The sequence below is a fragment of the Elephantulus edwardii genome, unplaced genomic scaffold (genome assembly GCF_000299155.1).
Source record: "Elephantulus edwardii isolate Elephantulus edwardi_28Jun2011 unplaced genomic scaffold, EleEdw1.0 scaffold00132, whole genome shotgun sequence".
In the NCBI taxonomy this organism is placed as follows: Eukaryota; Metazoa; Chordata; class Mammalia; order Macroscelidea; family Macroscelididae; genus Elephantulus; species Elephantulus edwardii.
Window position 1 is genome coordinate 3,457,612 of NW_006399882.1, and position 17,820 is coordinate 3,475,431.

General features: G+C 40.9%; 2 protein-coding genes across 2 annotated transcripts in view; both read left to right on the top strand.

Moving 5' to 3' along the window:
- The window catches only part of SYNPR (synaptoporin), a 307,523-nt gene that overhangs the window by 231,496 nt on the left and 58,207 nt on the right, over nt 1–17,820 (top strand). The window lies entirely within an intron of this gene.
- On the top strand, nt 1,919–3,375 carry LOC102860677 (lysine--tRNA ligase-like). The gene is made up of 4 exons (XM_006893862.1): nt 1,919–2,128; nt 2,275–2,494; nt 2,574–2,896; nt 3,034–3,375. Exons 1-4 carry the CDS (start codon nt 1,919–1,921, stop codon nt 3,373–3,375), a joined length of 1,095 nt encoding a protein of 364 aa, XP_006893924.1.

A 17,820-nucleotide genomic window follows, 5' to 3' on the forward strand; every position in this document is an offset into this window, starting at 1 on the left:
GAGTTTACTATTTCAAAATGTTAAGCTCCAGTCTTTCTCTGATGCTTCATACAGCATGGAAACTTCAGTGTGCAGGGGTTCTGTGTAACTAAAAGGTTTTCAATTGTAGCTGCCATGAATTGTTTTCTGATTAATCAATTTGTAAGAAGGGAATGCAATCAAAATACACCTCCCTGTGTATCACTACAGTCTTTATTCCCCTCTGTAAACCCAAAAGTTGGCATTCATTCCCATCTACTCACATTTTTCTATCTAAAAGAGGTACTTAGGTTTGTCATTCATGGGATTCATTAAGGTAAATTCAACTTCACAAACTTCTGATCCATCTTTTCAGCCAATGGCTACTTTTTCTTTTCAGGTTTTGAGACAAAATCATATGGTAAAAATAAGAATCAAAAAACTGAAGAAAAGCTCTTGAACAGGGACCATTCTTCTCCAAGTTCAGAACCAATTTTTCTCAAAGAGAAATAAGGAAACCAGTAATTGTCTGTTTTTAATTGCAGAGAGTTTTCAAATGTTTATGAAAGCAGAGGAACCTCTTTTCTTACAATGTCCAGCAATATCAAGTCCACTCATTAAGGTTTAATATACTTTTTTATAAAATGTAATTTAATGGCAAATTGTATATGAAGGCTTCCTAGAGCAGATGGTGGTTAAGTCAACTTCTATCCCTGCCCCTCCCCCCGCAAAAAAAAAAAACCCAAATGAAATTATCCTGGAAGAAGTTGTCTGGACAAGTTAACTTGTAGATATTTCCTCCTAGAGCTAATATCCAATAATACTAAGGTCTGTGACCTAGACCACAGCAATATCCATTCTCTTCATAAGTCAGTTTTCCTACCCTGGAAAATTTTCTTCTTGAAGGTCATTGTTATGTTGTTATGTGCCATCAAGTATAGTGTGTTTTTAGAAGTACTTAATTGCACAGGAAGAGATTGCCCAACTTTCTCCAGTGGAGCCAAAGGAGAATTCGAACCACATGTCTTTGGATTGGCCACACAGCTCCTTACCACTAAGCCACCAGAGATGCCCTCTTGAAGGAAGGACTGGTTTATTATTTCAGAAAGATCAGCATTAACTAGGGCAGAGCCTAATGCAGGGAAGACATATGTTACATGCTTCTTTAAAAGGAACTAGACTTTCAGGTAGGGCCTTCGGGAAAGATGGCCATGGTACAGGAAGCTGAAGTGAAAGTGGGCTGAGTAAGAAGTGGTGGTAAACCCTAGTTCTGGCGTATTCTGCCATGTTGACGCAAGCTGCCGTCAGGCTTGTCAGGGGTCTCTGCACCAAACCCCCTGGGCTCAGTGGGGTCAGAGGGAGCTGCGACTGGGCCAACTTGCTCCTTTCACAGTGCTTCACAAGGACAGACCAATTTCTGATAAAAGAAGTGAGCTGTTTAAAAGAGATATGTGATTAGGTACTATTGTCATGACAGGAGTCCAGAATGAAGGCTGCATAGTGGGATGGACTTGGGGAGAAGGATTGTATAACAGTGAAAGAATTTTTCTTTTACTTTCAAAGAAAAGAGTGAACTGGGGAGGGGAAGGGGCGGACAGGGAGAAAAATGCAACAGTGAGTGAGTGGAAATTCAAAGTCTTTGTAAATTTTCATTTAAATTAATAATAATAATAATAAACTTTAAAAAGTGAGCTCAAGAGGCACCTGAAAGCTGAGAAGAAAGTAGCAGAGAAGGAAGCAAAGCAGAAGGAACTTAGTGAGAAAGAGCTAAGCCAGGCTGCTGCAATGGCGTGAGCACTGAGGAGGAAAGCCTGGACCCCAATCAATACGACAAGGTCCACAGTCAAGCAGTCCCACAGCTGAAGGTGAGCAGGGAAGACTGATATCCACCCAAGTTCCATGTGGACATCTCACTCACTGCGTTCATCCAGAAGTACAATCACCTGCAGCCTGGGACCACATGACGGATATCACCTTAAGGGTGGCAGGTAGGATCCATGCCAAAAAAGCTTCTGGAAGCAAGCTCATCTTCTATGACCTTCAAAGACAGGTGGTCAAATTGCAAGTGATGGCTAATTCCAGGAATTACAAATTAGAAGAAAAAGTCGTTCATACCAATAACAAACCACATCGAGGAGACATAATTGACATCCAGGGAAATCCAAGAAAGGTGAGCTGAGCATCCTGCCCTACGAGGTCAAGCTGCTCTCCCCATGTTTGCATGTGCTGCCTCATCTACACTTGGGCTTCAAAGACAAGGAAACACGTTATCATCAAAGATACTTGGACTTGATTCTAAATGACTTTGTGAGGCAGAAATCCAAGATCACCACATACAGAAGAAGTTTTTTGCATGAGTTGGGATTCCTGGAGATTGAAACACCCGTGATGAACATCATCCCCAGAGGCACAGTGGCCACACCTTTCATCATGTACCACAATGAGCTGGACATGAACTTATATATGCGAATTGCTCTAGAGCTCCACCACAACATTCTGGTGGTTGGTGGCCATGACCAGGTTTATGAAACTGGATGTCAGTTGCAGCATGAAGGGATTAATTTGATTCACAATCTTGAGTTCACCACATGTGAAGTTCTACATGGCCTATGCAGACTACCACGACCTCATGGAAATCACAGAGGAGAGGATGTCAGGGATGGTGAAGCACATCACTGGCCGTTACAAGGTCACCTACCATCCAGATGGCCTCCAGGCCCAAGCTTATGAGATCGACTTCACTCCACCCTTCAGGAGAATCAGCAAGGTGGAAGAACTTGAGAAAGTCCTGCGGGTGAAGCTGCCAGAAACGAACCTCTTTGAAACTGAAGAAACATGCAAAATTCCTGATGATATCTGCACAGCAAAAGCTGTTGAATGTCCTCCACCTCACACCACAGCCAGGCTCCTTGATAAGCTTGTCGGAGAGTTCTTGGAAGTAACTTGCCTCAGCCCACATTCATCTGTGATCACCCACAAATAATGAGCCCTTTAGCCAAGTGGCACCACTCTAAAGAGGGTCTGACTGAGTGTTTTGTTGTTTTTGGGTTTTTTGGTTGTTCTTTTTTGCCCAAGCATTTTGAGCTCTTTATCATGAAGAAGGAAGTGTGCAATGCCAACACTGAGCTGAAGGACCCCATGCAGCAGGAACAGCTCTTTGAAGAACAGGCCAAGGCCAAAGCCGCTGGTGACAATGAGGCCATGTTCATAGATGAGGACTTCTGTACTGTCCTGGAATATGGGCTGCCCTCGACACCTGGCTGGGGTATGGGCATTGACCCGGTCACCATGTTCCTCATGGACTCCAATAATATCAAGGAAGTACTTCTATTGCCTGCCATGAAACCTGAAGATAAGAAGGAGGACACAGGAGCCACTGATAATCCGGAGAGCAACCCAGTTGGCACTTCTGTCTAGGACATGATTGCAAATCATGCAGTTCAGGCTTCTTCCCTTCACACTGCTGCGAAAGAGCAAGGTCTGCACAGAATCCAAGTCTGTTGCTCTCCATGTTGCTACTACCGCTCAGTTCAGGCACCAGAAGAAAGAAGAGGAATTAAGAATTCTTGTTTATTCCTTATTATAAAATAAATCACTTGCCTGTGTTAAAAAAAAGGAACTAGAAATTTCAGGTTTTGTGAACATACATAAACAGAACTTAGACCACTATGTCTACTAGACTTGCAATTTAAACCAGTCACACCTCTGCTGGCGTTTTCTTTCATTTTGCCATATGTCCTGGAATAACAATGTAAATGATATTTTCAGTTGTCATTCAACTTCGAACCTTTCCAGATGTTCTTTCTGGCTATTGAGTCACCTGGCCTTCACAGCCATTGCAATTCCACGTCTCTGCTTTTTACTGTGCTCTTATCACTACCTCTTGCTTCTCTTCTGTCTTAAGCATTGTTCTGGCAACAAAGACCAATGCCTGTCAACTTTGAGGAAGGCACTATGCTAGGTATGGTAACCTAAGTTTGAGGCTCTTCAACCTCCACTGCCCTCTCACTTACTAGTTTATCTCTCCTGAGCAGAAGTACTTCCCTTCCCCCAAGTTCTTGAATTAGGGAAAGAGGTCAGAAATGAAATGCTATCTCATCAGTCCTATTTAGAAATGCATAATCCTTATTGGATTTTGTCCAAGTGGGAAAGAGGAATTCATTTTTTCTCCCATCTCAAATTGAACAACAGCTAAGGAAAAGTGAGGGGGATGGATTTAAATTAGAAAGGCTCTATTAAATCAGTCAAATCAAAGCCGATTCACTCCAGGTACTGTATGCATGAAAAGGTGTAATTATGAAAATTTGATATTTTTCCATTTTTATGCATATTCAGTTTGTGAACTTAGACCTCTAGAAGCCTCCTCGGACTGCTTGCTCATTTTTAATAAGTACTGAGGATGAGGCACTTCCTGAAGGAATTAAGGAGGGAAAGTTTTTTAAATAAAAAAATAAAACTCAACCACAAAACCCCCTCTAGAAGTAAAGTTAAAACCCAGCTATTCTGCTGGTTTATGTGTGCTTAAAGCGTGCCACAAATAAAATGAACCTCTTGGGTGTCAGTGCAGAAATAATAGTTTAGCAATTAAGGGGACAAGTCATCCATCAGAAATGAAATCTTATGAGTTGCAATTTCTAAATAATATCAGTGGGTCTGTGTGTAGTGGCTGTGAGTATTTATCTTGTGAAAAGGAAGAGATTTTTAAAGAAATCTTGGAGGACTCTGTAACTTAAAGTCCAGGAATGCCAGCTGGGCTTTAATGGCCAAGAGACCAGTCAGGTGAGAGAAGAGATAAGAATCACCTCACACTGTGCTAACTCCTGCCCATTCATTCTAGGGAGCTGCCAGCCACCAGGCTCTTCAGAGGGATATCACAGGGCCACAGGCTGAGGGAGCAGGTAAAGGAAATGGAAAAGATCCAATGGGGACCTGAAAAGATAGGGTGATGGGGAGCATAGTTCAATGGTGATTAAAATATAGTACAGGGGGATGATTGTATGAAATATAGTGTGATTGAAGGAAAGTGTGAAACATATTTTCTACTAATTTTGTATGCAAATCAATATAAAATAAAATTTTAAAAAGAAACCTGTTAAGAAAAAACATCAGGGAGAGTGAAGAGGCCAATTCTTGTGTGCCACTTTCCCTCACCTTGAAAAGAAAAATTAACGCTGTGAACTTCTCAATTCCACGAATCTCTAAGGAGATAAATCTGTAGATTTACAGGAATTAGCAATGAATGTTGTGAGCACCACTGAAATCATTAGTTTCAAGAGTTCTTGCTTCAACAGTAGAAGACCAGAGACGTTGCCACTCGCCCAGGGTCACACAGCCTGTTCAGAGAAGCTGTTTTTATTGCTCAACATGTTCACAACCACTAAGAAGAAAGGCTAGGCTGTGGGATGGGTTCTCCTCAGCAGTCAGCTCTGCCATCCTATTATTATTTATTCCATGTCCGTCTGGTTCAAGTTAGAGCAAAGTGTGAAAGGAGTATGTGGGTTGTGCTGTAAGTTTTCTTGTCACTATTGCATGAAAGCAGTAGCAAGTGTGGGGGCAAGATGACCCCATCAGAGTTGGACAGACTTAACTCTCGTCTTCCGAGTCTCCTCGGTATGATATTTATGTGCAAGATGTGCGGGATTTCACACAACAGGTGGATGCATCTGTGGAGAGAGCCATTAGTTGAATGTCAGGGTGGTTTGTCTTATTCTTAGAATCTGGGCTCTTCCCCTATGGTAGATGATGGGATCTAAAATATTTATGTGGCTTTATAATGACTATTTAGCATTTACATGCACCTGGCATTTGCCAGAGTGCTTGACAATCAGTGTTTATTAACAGGAAAATTGCTGTGAGTCAATCTGCCCTGTGATATTTGGGGAGTAAATCTCTTTGGGGCTACAGGGAGGGTGTTTCTGGGATCGATATTGAGATCCATGATTCAAAGTCAATTCATTTGCCAAGTTTTGCCTAAAGCCTCATATTTAAACTTCCCCCTACTTTGCTAGACTTCATGCCAAGAATTGCAAAGGGTTGTTGTTGTTCAGTTCAATCAAATCAGCTCAGAGCAAACGTATTTACAACAGAACAAAACTCTCTTCAATCCTGTAAGCCCATTGCTGAAGCCAGAGTGTCAATCTATCTTACTAAGAGTCTATCATTCACTGACCTTCCACATTTCTGAGCTTGGTGTCCTTCTCCAAGAACTGGCACCTCTTGATAATACACCCAAAATATGTGAGACAAAGTCTCTCTCCCCTTGCTCCTAAGGGGCTGTACTTTTCCTGGACAGACCTAGTTGATCATTTGGCAGTGTATGGTATGTTTAATGTTCTTCTTGAAGAGTAGTTTGAAGATCATTCATTTTATTTACTCATCAAGCACTTAGCAGGCATTAACTAAGATGTTGGGGATGTAGGAATACTAAGACTGTGCCCAAGTCTGGCTCGAGTGTTTCTCCATCATACCCCCATCTAGTCTGAGCATAGCCAGTGGTTTTCAATGGAGATTAGGGTATATGGCTAAGTCTGAAGACATTTTTTATTACCACTCCTAAACAAGGGGACATGCTAGTTGACATCTGATGGATAGAGGGCAAGAATGCCACTAGCTAACCTTCATTGCAAAGGATAGCCCCCACAACAAAGAATTATAAGGTCCAAATTGCCAAAAGTGTCAAGGAGAGGAGCCTTGGGATGGCCTTTACCTCTCTGGTTTATACTAGGTTATATGGCAGTCTCCCCTACTGTACTGGAAGGTATTTGAGTGCAGAAGCCATTCCTTATTTTGGGTTCTATCCCACACACAAACACTCCTTGCCACTGAGTCAGAACTAATTCATAGTGATCTTCCAGCAGGGTTTGGAGGCTGTAAATTGCACAAAAGGAGATTGCTCCTTTTCCGCCCACGGAGCCACTGGTAGATTCAGACCACCAGAGAGGTGCCACCTTTGGGTTTTCAGTGCACCTCCCTACAAACTACACCCCCAGAGTTTCCCTTGATCGTATCCCCACACATGTCAAATACAAGGCAGAATTCAACATGCAGATGATACATTTCTATTTGTTAAAGTTAATGTTAAAGCTATCAACACATAGTGTTGAGTGAATTAATGAACACAATACCCTAAATTTCAGGGAACTTACAAACTCAAGGATAGAAATAGGTACACGATTTGGAGATAAATTATGACTGGTTTGCATAGTAGTAAAATATGAGCTATTTTGTGTAACCAATTGTTTATCAACCAAATCGACACACTTTTGGGCAAAGGGGAAAGGATTATTTGATGCTAAATATATTTGCCATCCTGACATTATTCACTTGTGCAAGTACATGGCATTGTGTCTATCACGGGTAACCATCACATTGTCTACATTCATGCTTTCCCATCACCCTTCACCACTCACTGGCCCCCTAAGCAGTGATCCTCTATCCTCTCTCCTGTCTACTTGTCCCAATCAAATTTAGTCTATTACATTTGAGCCCAGTGTAATTATGATTTAGAGGAACATTCTTCACAGTGGTGCAGCACTGGTCTGTCAATTTGCTGCACTGAGGTAACTTGGAGTGGTTGTGATGATGAACTCTGTGCCATTGGAATGCCGGATGCCCTACTGGTTACCCATGGTGGACAGTGTTTGGTGGAGCTCCCATATTAAGACATGTTTGGAAGCAGGAGTGACACCTACTGCTTAAACAGTGTGCCTCTGGAAATCCTGTGAACTTTGAAAATCAACAATAGTTATAGAAAGACTTCAAGTCTTTTGTTGATAGGGTCACTATGAGTTGTGCTCAACTCAATGGCAAGCAACAACAACAACAGCATTAACAACAACATTCTCTTATTCATGGAGTTTTTGAAAGCCTGTTATTTCAGAACCGATAGCAAGTCTTGCTTCTTAGAGTCTGACTTAATCTAGGAGCATCTTTGAAACCTGTCTATCAAAGGTCACCCTACTGCTATGTGAAGGAGTGGTGATGTAGCTTCCAGTATCACAGCAATACACAAGCCACCACAACATAGCAAACTGATCAACATGAGGTCTACATGCTAGATACATTATGTAAATATAATCAGATTACGGCTACACTTTTTTGCAATTGACTTATTTCATGCTGTATAATGTTTCACGGTTCATCCATGTTGCTGTGTGTATCACTTCTTTTTATGACTAAGTAGCATTCCATTCCCACGTGTAGATCACACTTCATTTATTCATTGAACTTTTGTCTCCTGAAGATATTTATTATCTTGGTGGGCCATGATGCTCTGTGATGTGGCAGTTATATAATGGTATCTAATTTGTGTGCATAATCCTGATCATTTAATTAATAACAAGCCTTAATCTGTAAGTGGCTAAATAGGCAAGACAGAGATAGACAGGTAAAAAGGACTATGTTCATAACCATATACAGGTTTGTGGGATGATAGTCCTACATGCATAGCAATCATCCCCCATGATGCACACTGATGTCATCAGCAATGACGTGATGTAATGAGAATAGGGTGGAATGCAATATCCTTAATGCAGGCACAATCCCTATCTCATACAAGGCTGGTTTACTTGGTGGCTAGTCTGCATTGCCTTTTATCTTACAAAACCCAAAAGCACAAATAAACTGCTATTACCACCATGAAAGTAGAGCCAGGATGGGCCTCTGTACTGGGAACCTGTTAGAATCAGGAGATAAAAAGGTAAAGAGCTTTCCCCTAGAGCCAATCCTCCAAAGTCAGCTTTCTAAACTCTCCTAAACTGTAAGAGCCTAGATTTCTCTTTGCTAAAGCCATCTGTTTGTGCTATTTCTACTGCAACAGCCCTGGAGAACTAAAACAATAGGCATTTAGGTTGTTTCTACCTTTAGGCCATTGTGAAAAGGGCTGCGATGCATGTTGCTATACAAGTTGCTGTTTTCATCCCCGCTTCAGTTCTTTTGGGTTTATACTTAGACATGGAATTGCTGAATCCTATAATAATTCCATCTTTAACGTTTTAGGGAAGTGCCAGGCAGGTTTTTCACTGAAGGCGTACCATTTTACAATCCTGCATTTTACAAATCTGAAAAATAGGCAGATAGGTAAGACAGAGATGGACAGGTGAGAAGAACCACATATATATAGGTTTGTCAGGTGGTAGTCCTGCATATATATTGTAAAATACTTTAAATGTATATGCGTATATGGTAGAGGCAATTGTTAGTTGTTGCTGTTTTTATATACTGTTTACTCAGAACAGACTCAGCTGATCTTCCTGTGGGTTTTCAGAGGCTCTTTAATCTCAGAGGAGGAAATTTTTTCATCTGTCTCTTGTGAAGCCAGCTGGTAGAGTCAAACCTGGATGAACCATGCACCTTCGTGTTGACAGCTCAGCTCCTTACCACTACACTACCAGAGCTCTCTATGAGCCAAGGTGGTTGTTGTAATTCCATGCCATCAAATTAGAACCAACTAATTCATAACTGACCCTCCAGTGGGTTTTCAGAGGCAGTAAATCACATAGGAGGAGATTGCACATTCTTCTATGGATTCAAACTATGAGATTTTGGAATTATAGCCCAACTTCTGGCCACTAGGTCACAAGAGCTTTCCTAAAGGCAGTAAAATGATTTTGTCTTCCTAATCGTAAGAGAGATCTGGTGGCTTAGTGTAAGGAGGTGCACTGGCAACCTGAAGGCATCAGCTTCTCCATGGGAGAGAGGTGAGCAATCTCCTTGACAGTGATTCACTGCCTCTGAAAATCCCCTGGAGGGTCAGCAAGGAATTGGTTCTGACTGGAAGGCACATAACAAAACTGCAATAAAATATCCTGAGGAAATGAGTTCCCAGTCCTAGGGCCACAAGACCATAATCTCAGGGGATATCACAGTCAATTGTATAATATAATCCACAAAACTCATGTTTGGTATAATTTGTTGAGTATTGGCCAGCATCTTAAAAGCTTTCTAGCAACCAACAAAGGTACAAATGCTGGCCTCTCACTTTAAGAAACAAAGAAGAGCAAAGAAAACCAAAGACATACAGAAACAAAAAGTCATCCAAAGGATAAATAAACCACTTCAACTTCAACTACCCTTGAGACCAGAAGAACTAGATGGTGTCCAGCTAGAGATATTGACTATGCTAAAAACTCCACTATCACAGTAGAGGGTCCTGGGCAGAATGAGAGAAAAATGGGGAGCAAATATCAAAATCATAAAAGTGATCAGAATGTCTGGTATAAAAACAGACAGCACCCCAAGACGGTAGCCCTTAGTAGTCTTATGAGTCTAGAATGAAACTCTACCCTGTATTTAACTTCCAGTCAAACAATAGAGTTGAGTATCAAAGAAACAGTAACACCAGGGAGGTATTCCCATCGTAGAACAGTCAATCACACAACATCTCATTTGTCCATGGAGAATGTTCAGAAGGCAGGAAGGGATAGGATAGAAAGAAAAATAGAAACAAGAATCATGTGGGGAAAGTGAGGAGAATGTTGTTGAAGGTGTGGGAACTGGAATTAAGGTTATAGAGCAAAATCTCTGTGAATCATTGCATGGAAAATTAGCTTGTTTTGTAACAATTCTATCAGCTATAAAATGAGCAGGTATTCAACTCAGAAGATTTCATGAGAAGCTGAAAAAAGATTACATTATATGTAACATACATTACATTATATGTAACAGAGAGAAAAAAGTTAATAAAAGTTTTCCTTGTTAATTGGCTTGGTCTTCTTTCCATGGCCGCATTTCATGCCAGCCCTCTGTCGGGTTCTTTAAAGTACCCATCAACGCTCATCCGCCTCCAAGCCTCCTCCCACCAGCCTCCTGAATTACCCAGATTTCCGTCTTGTATGGTCTCCTGGCTCCTTTTTCTTATCAGTAAGATTTAGCATGCTCTCAGATTACATCCTCACACCCACTAGCCCTGCTCAGTAACCAAATGTCCCTCCTTGCTTAGCAACCACTAGAGATGGCAAATAAAAAGGTCTCTTCCCAAATATGATTCTTAGGGTTCTTGGCTACAGGCAGTGTGTCTACAAAGCTGTGGTTACACGCTGAAGAAAGTGGTTAAACCTACCTGGGATTGTGGGAGAAAGCTTTGCAGAGGAAGTAACAATTCAATTGAGAGTTCAGTTTAACTTTTTAAATTTTTATTTTATCTTGTTGCTGTTAGTTGTCAATCCAGTCCAGTACTCATGGCGTCCTCATATCCAGCATAGCAAAGCAGAGTCCAGGCTTCACTATCTCTACAATTGTGGATCCAATTTATCATCAGGTTGCTTTTTAGTCTAGTTGTGAGATTGTATTTTCTTTAGGTTTAAAAATAATCCATACTGAAGGATTTAAGTCTTGGAGATTCATCAGTTAAGTCCATCAAGACTCTTCACATCCTTCAGGCTAGCAAGTATATCAGCTGTATATTACAGTTTGTTAATGAATCTTCCTCCAATTCTGATTCAAGCTCTTCATCTAGTCAGATATCTCAGATCATTTGCTTAGCATAAGGTCAAATAAATGTAGTGAAATATTGCAATCCTTAAGATCTTCCTGATCTTAAACCATGTCCTCTTCTTCTGTTGGCCTGACAGCCTCTTGTTCTAGATGCAGGTCCCACATGAGTACAATTAAATGTTCTGAAAGGCCCATTCTTCACAATGTTATGCATGATTTGTTATGAACCACACAGCTGAATGCCTTTGTGTGGTCAATAGAACACAGATATCTTTATTTCTCTGATTAGCTCAGTTTTCAGTCAAAATTCAATCCAGCAATGATATTCCTCATTCCACATCCTCTTCTGAGTCTATTTTTCATTTATGGCAGTTTCCTGTTCACTTATCGCTACAACCATTCAAAAAATTCTCCTTGCTGTCAAGTTAGAACTGACTCATGGATTAGCCTCCAGCCTATTTTCAGATTGTAAATCACACTGGAGGAGATTGCCCTCCCTTCTCCCACAGATCTAGTGGAGGACTTGCACCTCCAGGTAGATGCTATCTGAGTTAGCAGTACATCTGCCACAACCTATGTATCAAAGCTACAACTATCAGGGGCAAACAATTAGGAACGATAAATTTGATGAGTAGATTAGAAGAGAAATACAATGAACAGTAGATGTTATATCTTTAGCTATACATCAAAAAATGGCTAAATTATATTTTTATAATAAGTCCCCAAAGATACTTGGCTGTATGCTGAGAAATTTCTAGGATCCTGAACTCAGACTCTGTTTTTCCTCATCTGGTAAGTTTTCTGCCTTTGACAGAGTACTTACAGCTTTTCTCACACTTTTCATTCAGCATCCTACCTAACAATTTGCTCAGACATGGTGTTAAAAGGCCTTGATCAATAATAATAAAGTATATAAAACCCAACCAAAGTATTGAAGAGCAGTGATGTCAATTTGAAGAACAAAATGTGCCTTATTCAAGCTATGGTCTTTTAATCACTTGCAACGCTGCTAAGAGCTGGACGATGAATGAAGATGACAGAAGAAGAATTGATGCTTTTGAGTTGTGGCATTGGAGAAGAGTATAGAATATCTAATGGACTGCCCAAAGAACAGATATGTCTTGGAAAAAGTCTGACCAAAGTGATTCTTAGAGGCAATGATGGCGCAATGTCATCTCAAATACATTGGGCATGTTGTTTGTTTTAGGAAGGGCAGCTCTGCTGGTCTGTAAGAAGCTGTGCTGCAATCCCAAAGGGACAGGATTCTAATCCACCAGCTGTTCCACATGAGGAAGACAGGCAATCTCCTCCCGTGCAGTTATCTGCCTCTGAAAACCCACTGCAGTGTCAGCTATGGATCAGTTCCAACTCAATAGCAAACAACATCAACAACATTCCTTGGAATCATGATGGTTGGTCAGTGAAAGAAAGGAAGACCCTCAAAGAGATTGATTGCGGCAATGGGCCCAGGTATGTCAGAGATAATTCAGACAGTGTAGGATAGGACAGGGCCCAGCTCTGTTGTTCATAAGGTCGCTATGAGTTGTACTTGACTCAATGGCATTTAACAACAACAATATATATGAATGATTGTATAAAAACCAATTTTTATTTTAAAAAAAGGAATCCTAGCTTAGAAACACTCAGTGAATTTTCCTTCTGACAGATTTTTTGCCATACATAGGTTCCACCTTTAACAGGTTTACTCTACATTTGACTCTTTGTTAAAATTAAGATCCTCTTTAACACAACATTCTTGGTATCCATTCCCTTAAATAGAGCTAGAGATTCCACAACATTGTATTGGAGCATGTTTGATGTCAAGTGGATCTTTGATGACAAAAGCTTACTGTTATATGGTATCCTTTACTCCAGTTGGCTTTCCACACTACATGAAACAAACAGCAGATGATAATTTGTATAAGGATAAGGGAACTGGTGCTAATTTTAGAAAGTTCTTGGCCATTTCCCTCATCCAAAGTTAGGAAGGGAATTCTCAGTTGGAATGAATTTCCAAGCATCAAGAAGCAGCTGCCTGAAACGTTTTCTGAAAGCTGTGCCATCATTCTGCTTAACAGTATGTTGGGCCAGACCACAAATTCCAAGCATCAGAAGCATGTCATTTAAATTCTCATCTCGCAAAATAGGATGGATGTGGGCTTTTGAAGCAGGGCAATGCACCCAGCAGTGAGCAGACAGACTCTTGACCTCTCATTCCCCCTTCAGTCATACCCTGGTGGTGGGTGTACCCATCAAGCTGACTCCAAATCATAGCGACTCCATGTGATGCAGAACATAGAATCTCTACACAGAGTTTACTAGGCTGTCAGCCTTTTAGAAGGAGACCCTGGCAGCACCATGGTTAAAACATTTGACTACCCAGCAAAAGCAGCACTTTGTGCCACTGAACTAAAGATTTAGCAGTCAGCTTCTGCAAACCTTAAGCCCTTAAGAACCCTATGAGGTCCTATATAAGGTCACTGTGTTCCCACTGCTATGTTTCCAACAACTATGAAATTTCCAAGGCTGTAAATCTCCCAAGAAGCAGCTGGTGAGCTTGAACCACTAGATAGCAGTAGATTGGGGTTTGGCTTTTATGAGAGTCAAACTGATAGAACCAGTTTTTAATTTCTGGTCTAAACTGTGAGATGGCACCTCTCCCAGAAAATTCTGGTCACAGTAATTAGTTGTAAGGTGTTGCAATGCAAAGACTCACAAATCTAGGCTTGCTGGCAATTTGTAGAACAGATGGCTATGCAAATACGATTCTCACACTCAGTTGTAAGGTAAACTGTGAACAAGGAGCAGCAGGTTGCTGGGTAAATGCAATCTTGAGTGTGCTCTCATGTTTACATTTAGATCTCAGAGACTGAAATCTTCCTAATTGAATTCAGCAAACAGTGGTTGAGAAACCATTATGCACCAACTACTAGGCTGGGCTCTGAAGTAGAATTGAGTTATAGAGCTTGGCTTGAGGGTCCTTTGCTCGCCTGAGATCACAATGGAGCTACAAGCACAAGGAAGAACAAGGGATTGATTCTAACCAGAAACCTGGCACTTTCTTTCTCTTTCCTAAACTCAACTAATTGCCATCAAGTTGGAACTGACTGTAGCTGACCCTCCATTAGATTTCCAAGGCTGTAAATCAAGCAGGAGGAAATGACCTAATTTCCTCCCATGAGCCTGCTGTGGGACTAAAACCTTCAGAGAGAGTTGCTGCCTTTGGGTTAACAAAGCGACTCTAGCTTCCTACCCCTCTCTGGTCTAGGACAGCAAATATCATCTAGGAGCTCCCAATAAAAATCTTCTTTGCTTAAAAAAAAAGCGACTCTAAAGGAACTAGACCACCATGAAAATCCACTGCCTTCCCATGATTCCAATGCATTCACAGTAATCCTATAGGGCAGAGTAGAACTGCCATAGTTTCCAAGGCAGAAGCCGACTGCTAAATCTTTCTCCTGCAGGGTAGCTGGTGCTTTGAATTGCTCACTTTTCCATTAGCAGGCAAGAACTTAACCAGTGTGTAACTTTCACCCTGCCTCCACTGCCCTGCCACTGAGTCAATTCCAACTCATAGCAGCTCTCTCTCGTTTCTGAGGCCATGGATCTTCAGGGAAAGAGAGGGCTCATTTATTTACTTGTGAGATTCGAACTGCTGGTCTTTTGGTTAGTAGTGTAACATGAAAGGTATCACACCACTAGGATTCATTAATGTGAGAGAGAAAAAAATAGCTGTGCCTTTGACAAACATAATAGACCTTCTTTAATTTGAAAAGAAGTACTGGAGTAATGGACTGAAAACAGAAGAGGACAGAAGCAAGAGTGTCAGGCTGGGTATTGGTGAGTGAGTGTGTGTGTGTGTGTGTGTGTGTGTGTGTGTGTGTGTGTGTGTGTGATTATGCATGCGTGTATCTGCCTGAGTGGTACATGTGTCTGTGTTTAGGGGGTGTGACTGTGAATCTGCATGCATATTAGTGTGTATGGTGAGTGTGTTTGAGAGTGTATTTGTATGAAGGTGTGGTTTGTACTTAAGGGTAAGGATTTAGAAGAGGAGGCTGTAAAAAGTTAGATGAACCAAATTATGGAGCATCTACAAAGTCAGGATGAATTCCAAAGCACATGTTTATGCAACTGAAATTTCAGTTTAAGATGTTTTTGTTGTTGTTGTCTGCCATCAAGTTGCCTACGACTCATAGCGACTCTGTGTGCAAATAGCTCTGAAACTTGCCCTGTCCTGAGCCAGTCTAGTTACTGGATCAATCCTTTCATGCAGGGTCTTCCTTTCCTATGCTGTCCCTCCACCCTTCCAAGCATGGTCCTTCTCCAAGGACTGGTCCCTCCTGACATACTTTAGGTATGTACGACAGAACTTCTAAATCCTTGCCTCCAAGGACCAGCCTGGTTTTACCCATTACAGGATAAAGCTGTTTGTTCTCTTGGAAGTCCATGGTATGTGATGGGAGGGAGGGATATAAAACTATCTGTTTTTAAAGCTTGTGATAATTATCATCAGTTAAAAGGCAATTGCAGTTGTCTAAAGAAAGCAGTGTATAAGGAGCTTTGGTGGCTTAGTGGTAAGAAATTATCCTGCCAACTCAAAAGCATGTGGTTCAAATCCACCAGCTACTCCACAGAAGAAAGATGGGCAGTCTTCTCCCATGAGATTTAAGCCTCTGAAAAAGTACTGAAGGCTCAGCTGTGAGTTGGTATCATGGTGTCAAGTTTCAGTGCTAACCAACATGCCACATGTCTCCAACAGTCTGAAGAAGGGGCAGTCTTTCTCTATCAAGTCACAACTGCAGAAATGCAATGGAGGGTGAAACTGCTTAACCTGGGCAAATCTAGAGCACAGTGTGCTGAGTGAAGTAAGTCTGCACAAATGTACAAAATAAGACCGCTGTTAGAAAGAGCTAAAGAAGGATTTACACACAGACTCATTGGAGTAATCTAGGAGGAGAAGGGGAGAGAAAAATACAAAGATAACAAACACTTATGATAGCTTTAGAGAAAGGCAATATAGAGATAATTAGATTCTCTGAGTATTGTGATTAGTTATAAGTAAAATGCGATTGATTGATTGATTAAAAATCAATATGTTTTGTAATTATTCACTTAAAAAAAGAAAAAGAACAAAAAATTAAGAGTATCAAGATAATACTAAGCATCAGAAAGTCTCTCATGTGAAAAATTATGAATGAATGAGTGAAATTTTTCCCTTAACCAAACTTAACCGAAAAGAAGATTTGGAAACACTGAGGTATTTTTTTTTATGTGTACAATTACAACTGGATAAATAGAACCCAAAACATAGTTCTTGAAACAGCCGTCCAAGAACAAGACTTGTTGTTAGAACTTTCTGAGTACACCAAGGTGAGTCAATCAAAGCAATACATGTATAGTATAGAACATACCCCCAAATTACTGACTGTTAGAGCTGAATCCCCAATAAACCAAACTGCTAAACTGGAAAACTGAACGTTTTCTAGCGTACATTTTCTCCACCTTTAAATCCAATCTCTCACTAAACTCTAATAAATTCATTCTTTTGTTATTCCTTCCTTGAACTCAGCTGCCATTCCCCTAATCCATCGCTGTCACACTAAAGTCTGTTCTTCTTTTCTTCAAAAACCCAACTGCCCTGGAATAGTATAATTTACATTGGTTATCACATTCTCTAAAGGGCCTTTGACTTTAAAAATGCAATCAAACAAATGAAAACAAAAAACAAAACAAAACAAAAACAACCCATTCAAGGACAAAACAACAAAACCCAACACCAAAGGGTCAATTCCAACTCATACAGCTCTCCAATCAGGTTTCCAAGGTAGTAAATTCTAATGCGAGGAGGCTGTCTACTACAGAGAATCTGCTGGGTGTTATGGTTAGCTGTGCAATCTGCTCTGTACTGAGCAACCAGAATAAAGACCTTGGTTTTTCTAGATTGAGAAACCTACCACAGTACCTCCCAACTCAGAGCACTCTCAGCAGCTCTTCGTTATGCCCGAGGCTCTTCCTCAGAGGTCCACATGATTGGCTTGCTTCAGGACTTCAACCAAAACCCACCTACTTAGTTAAGACTTTCTTGCCCAACCCACTTCAGTACACAGACCTACAGCATACTCAGTTCATATCCTCTTTCTCTGTCGTGTTTTTCACCATGACACCACTACTTAAACTGCTGTGCCCTTCACTTACTGTTCTTGATCATTATCTGTCGCCTCCACAAGAAAGTGAATTCCACAAGGGCATGGATTTTTATGTTTCTAACTACCACCATATTCTCATTAAATAGCACTGGTAGCAAAATGATGAAGTGTTTGGCTGCTAAACGAAGATCAATAGTCCAAACCTACCAGCCATTTGATGAAAGAAAAGGCCTGGCCACAGTATCACTAAGAGTTGGAATCAACTAGATAACATACCACAAAC

What these genes read in the sequence shown, in the direction of transcription:
- LOC102860677 (XM_006893862.1), top strand. Translation starts at nt 1,919, where the DNA reads ATGACGGATATCACCTTAAGGGTGGCAGGTAGGATCCATGCCAAAAAA. An exon ending in CCAGGTTTATGAAACTGGAT is followed by an intron (nt 2,495 to 2,573) that starts GTCAGTTGCAGC and finishes TGGCCTATGCAG; the next exon opens with ACTACCACGACCTCATGGAA. An exon ending in TTGTCGGAGAGTTCTTGGAA is followed by an intron (nt 2,897 to 3,033) that starts GTAACTTGCCTC and finishes TTTTTGCCCAAG; the next exon opens with CATTTTGAGCTCTTTATCAT.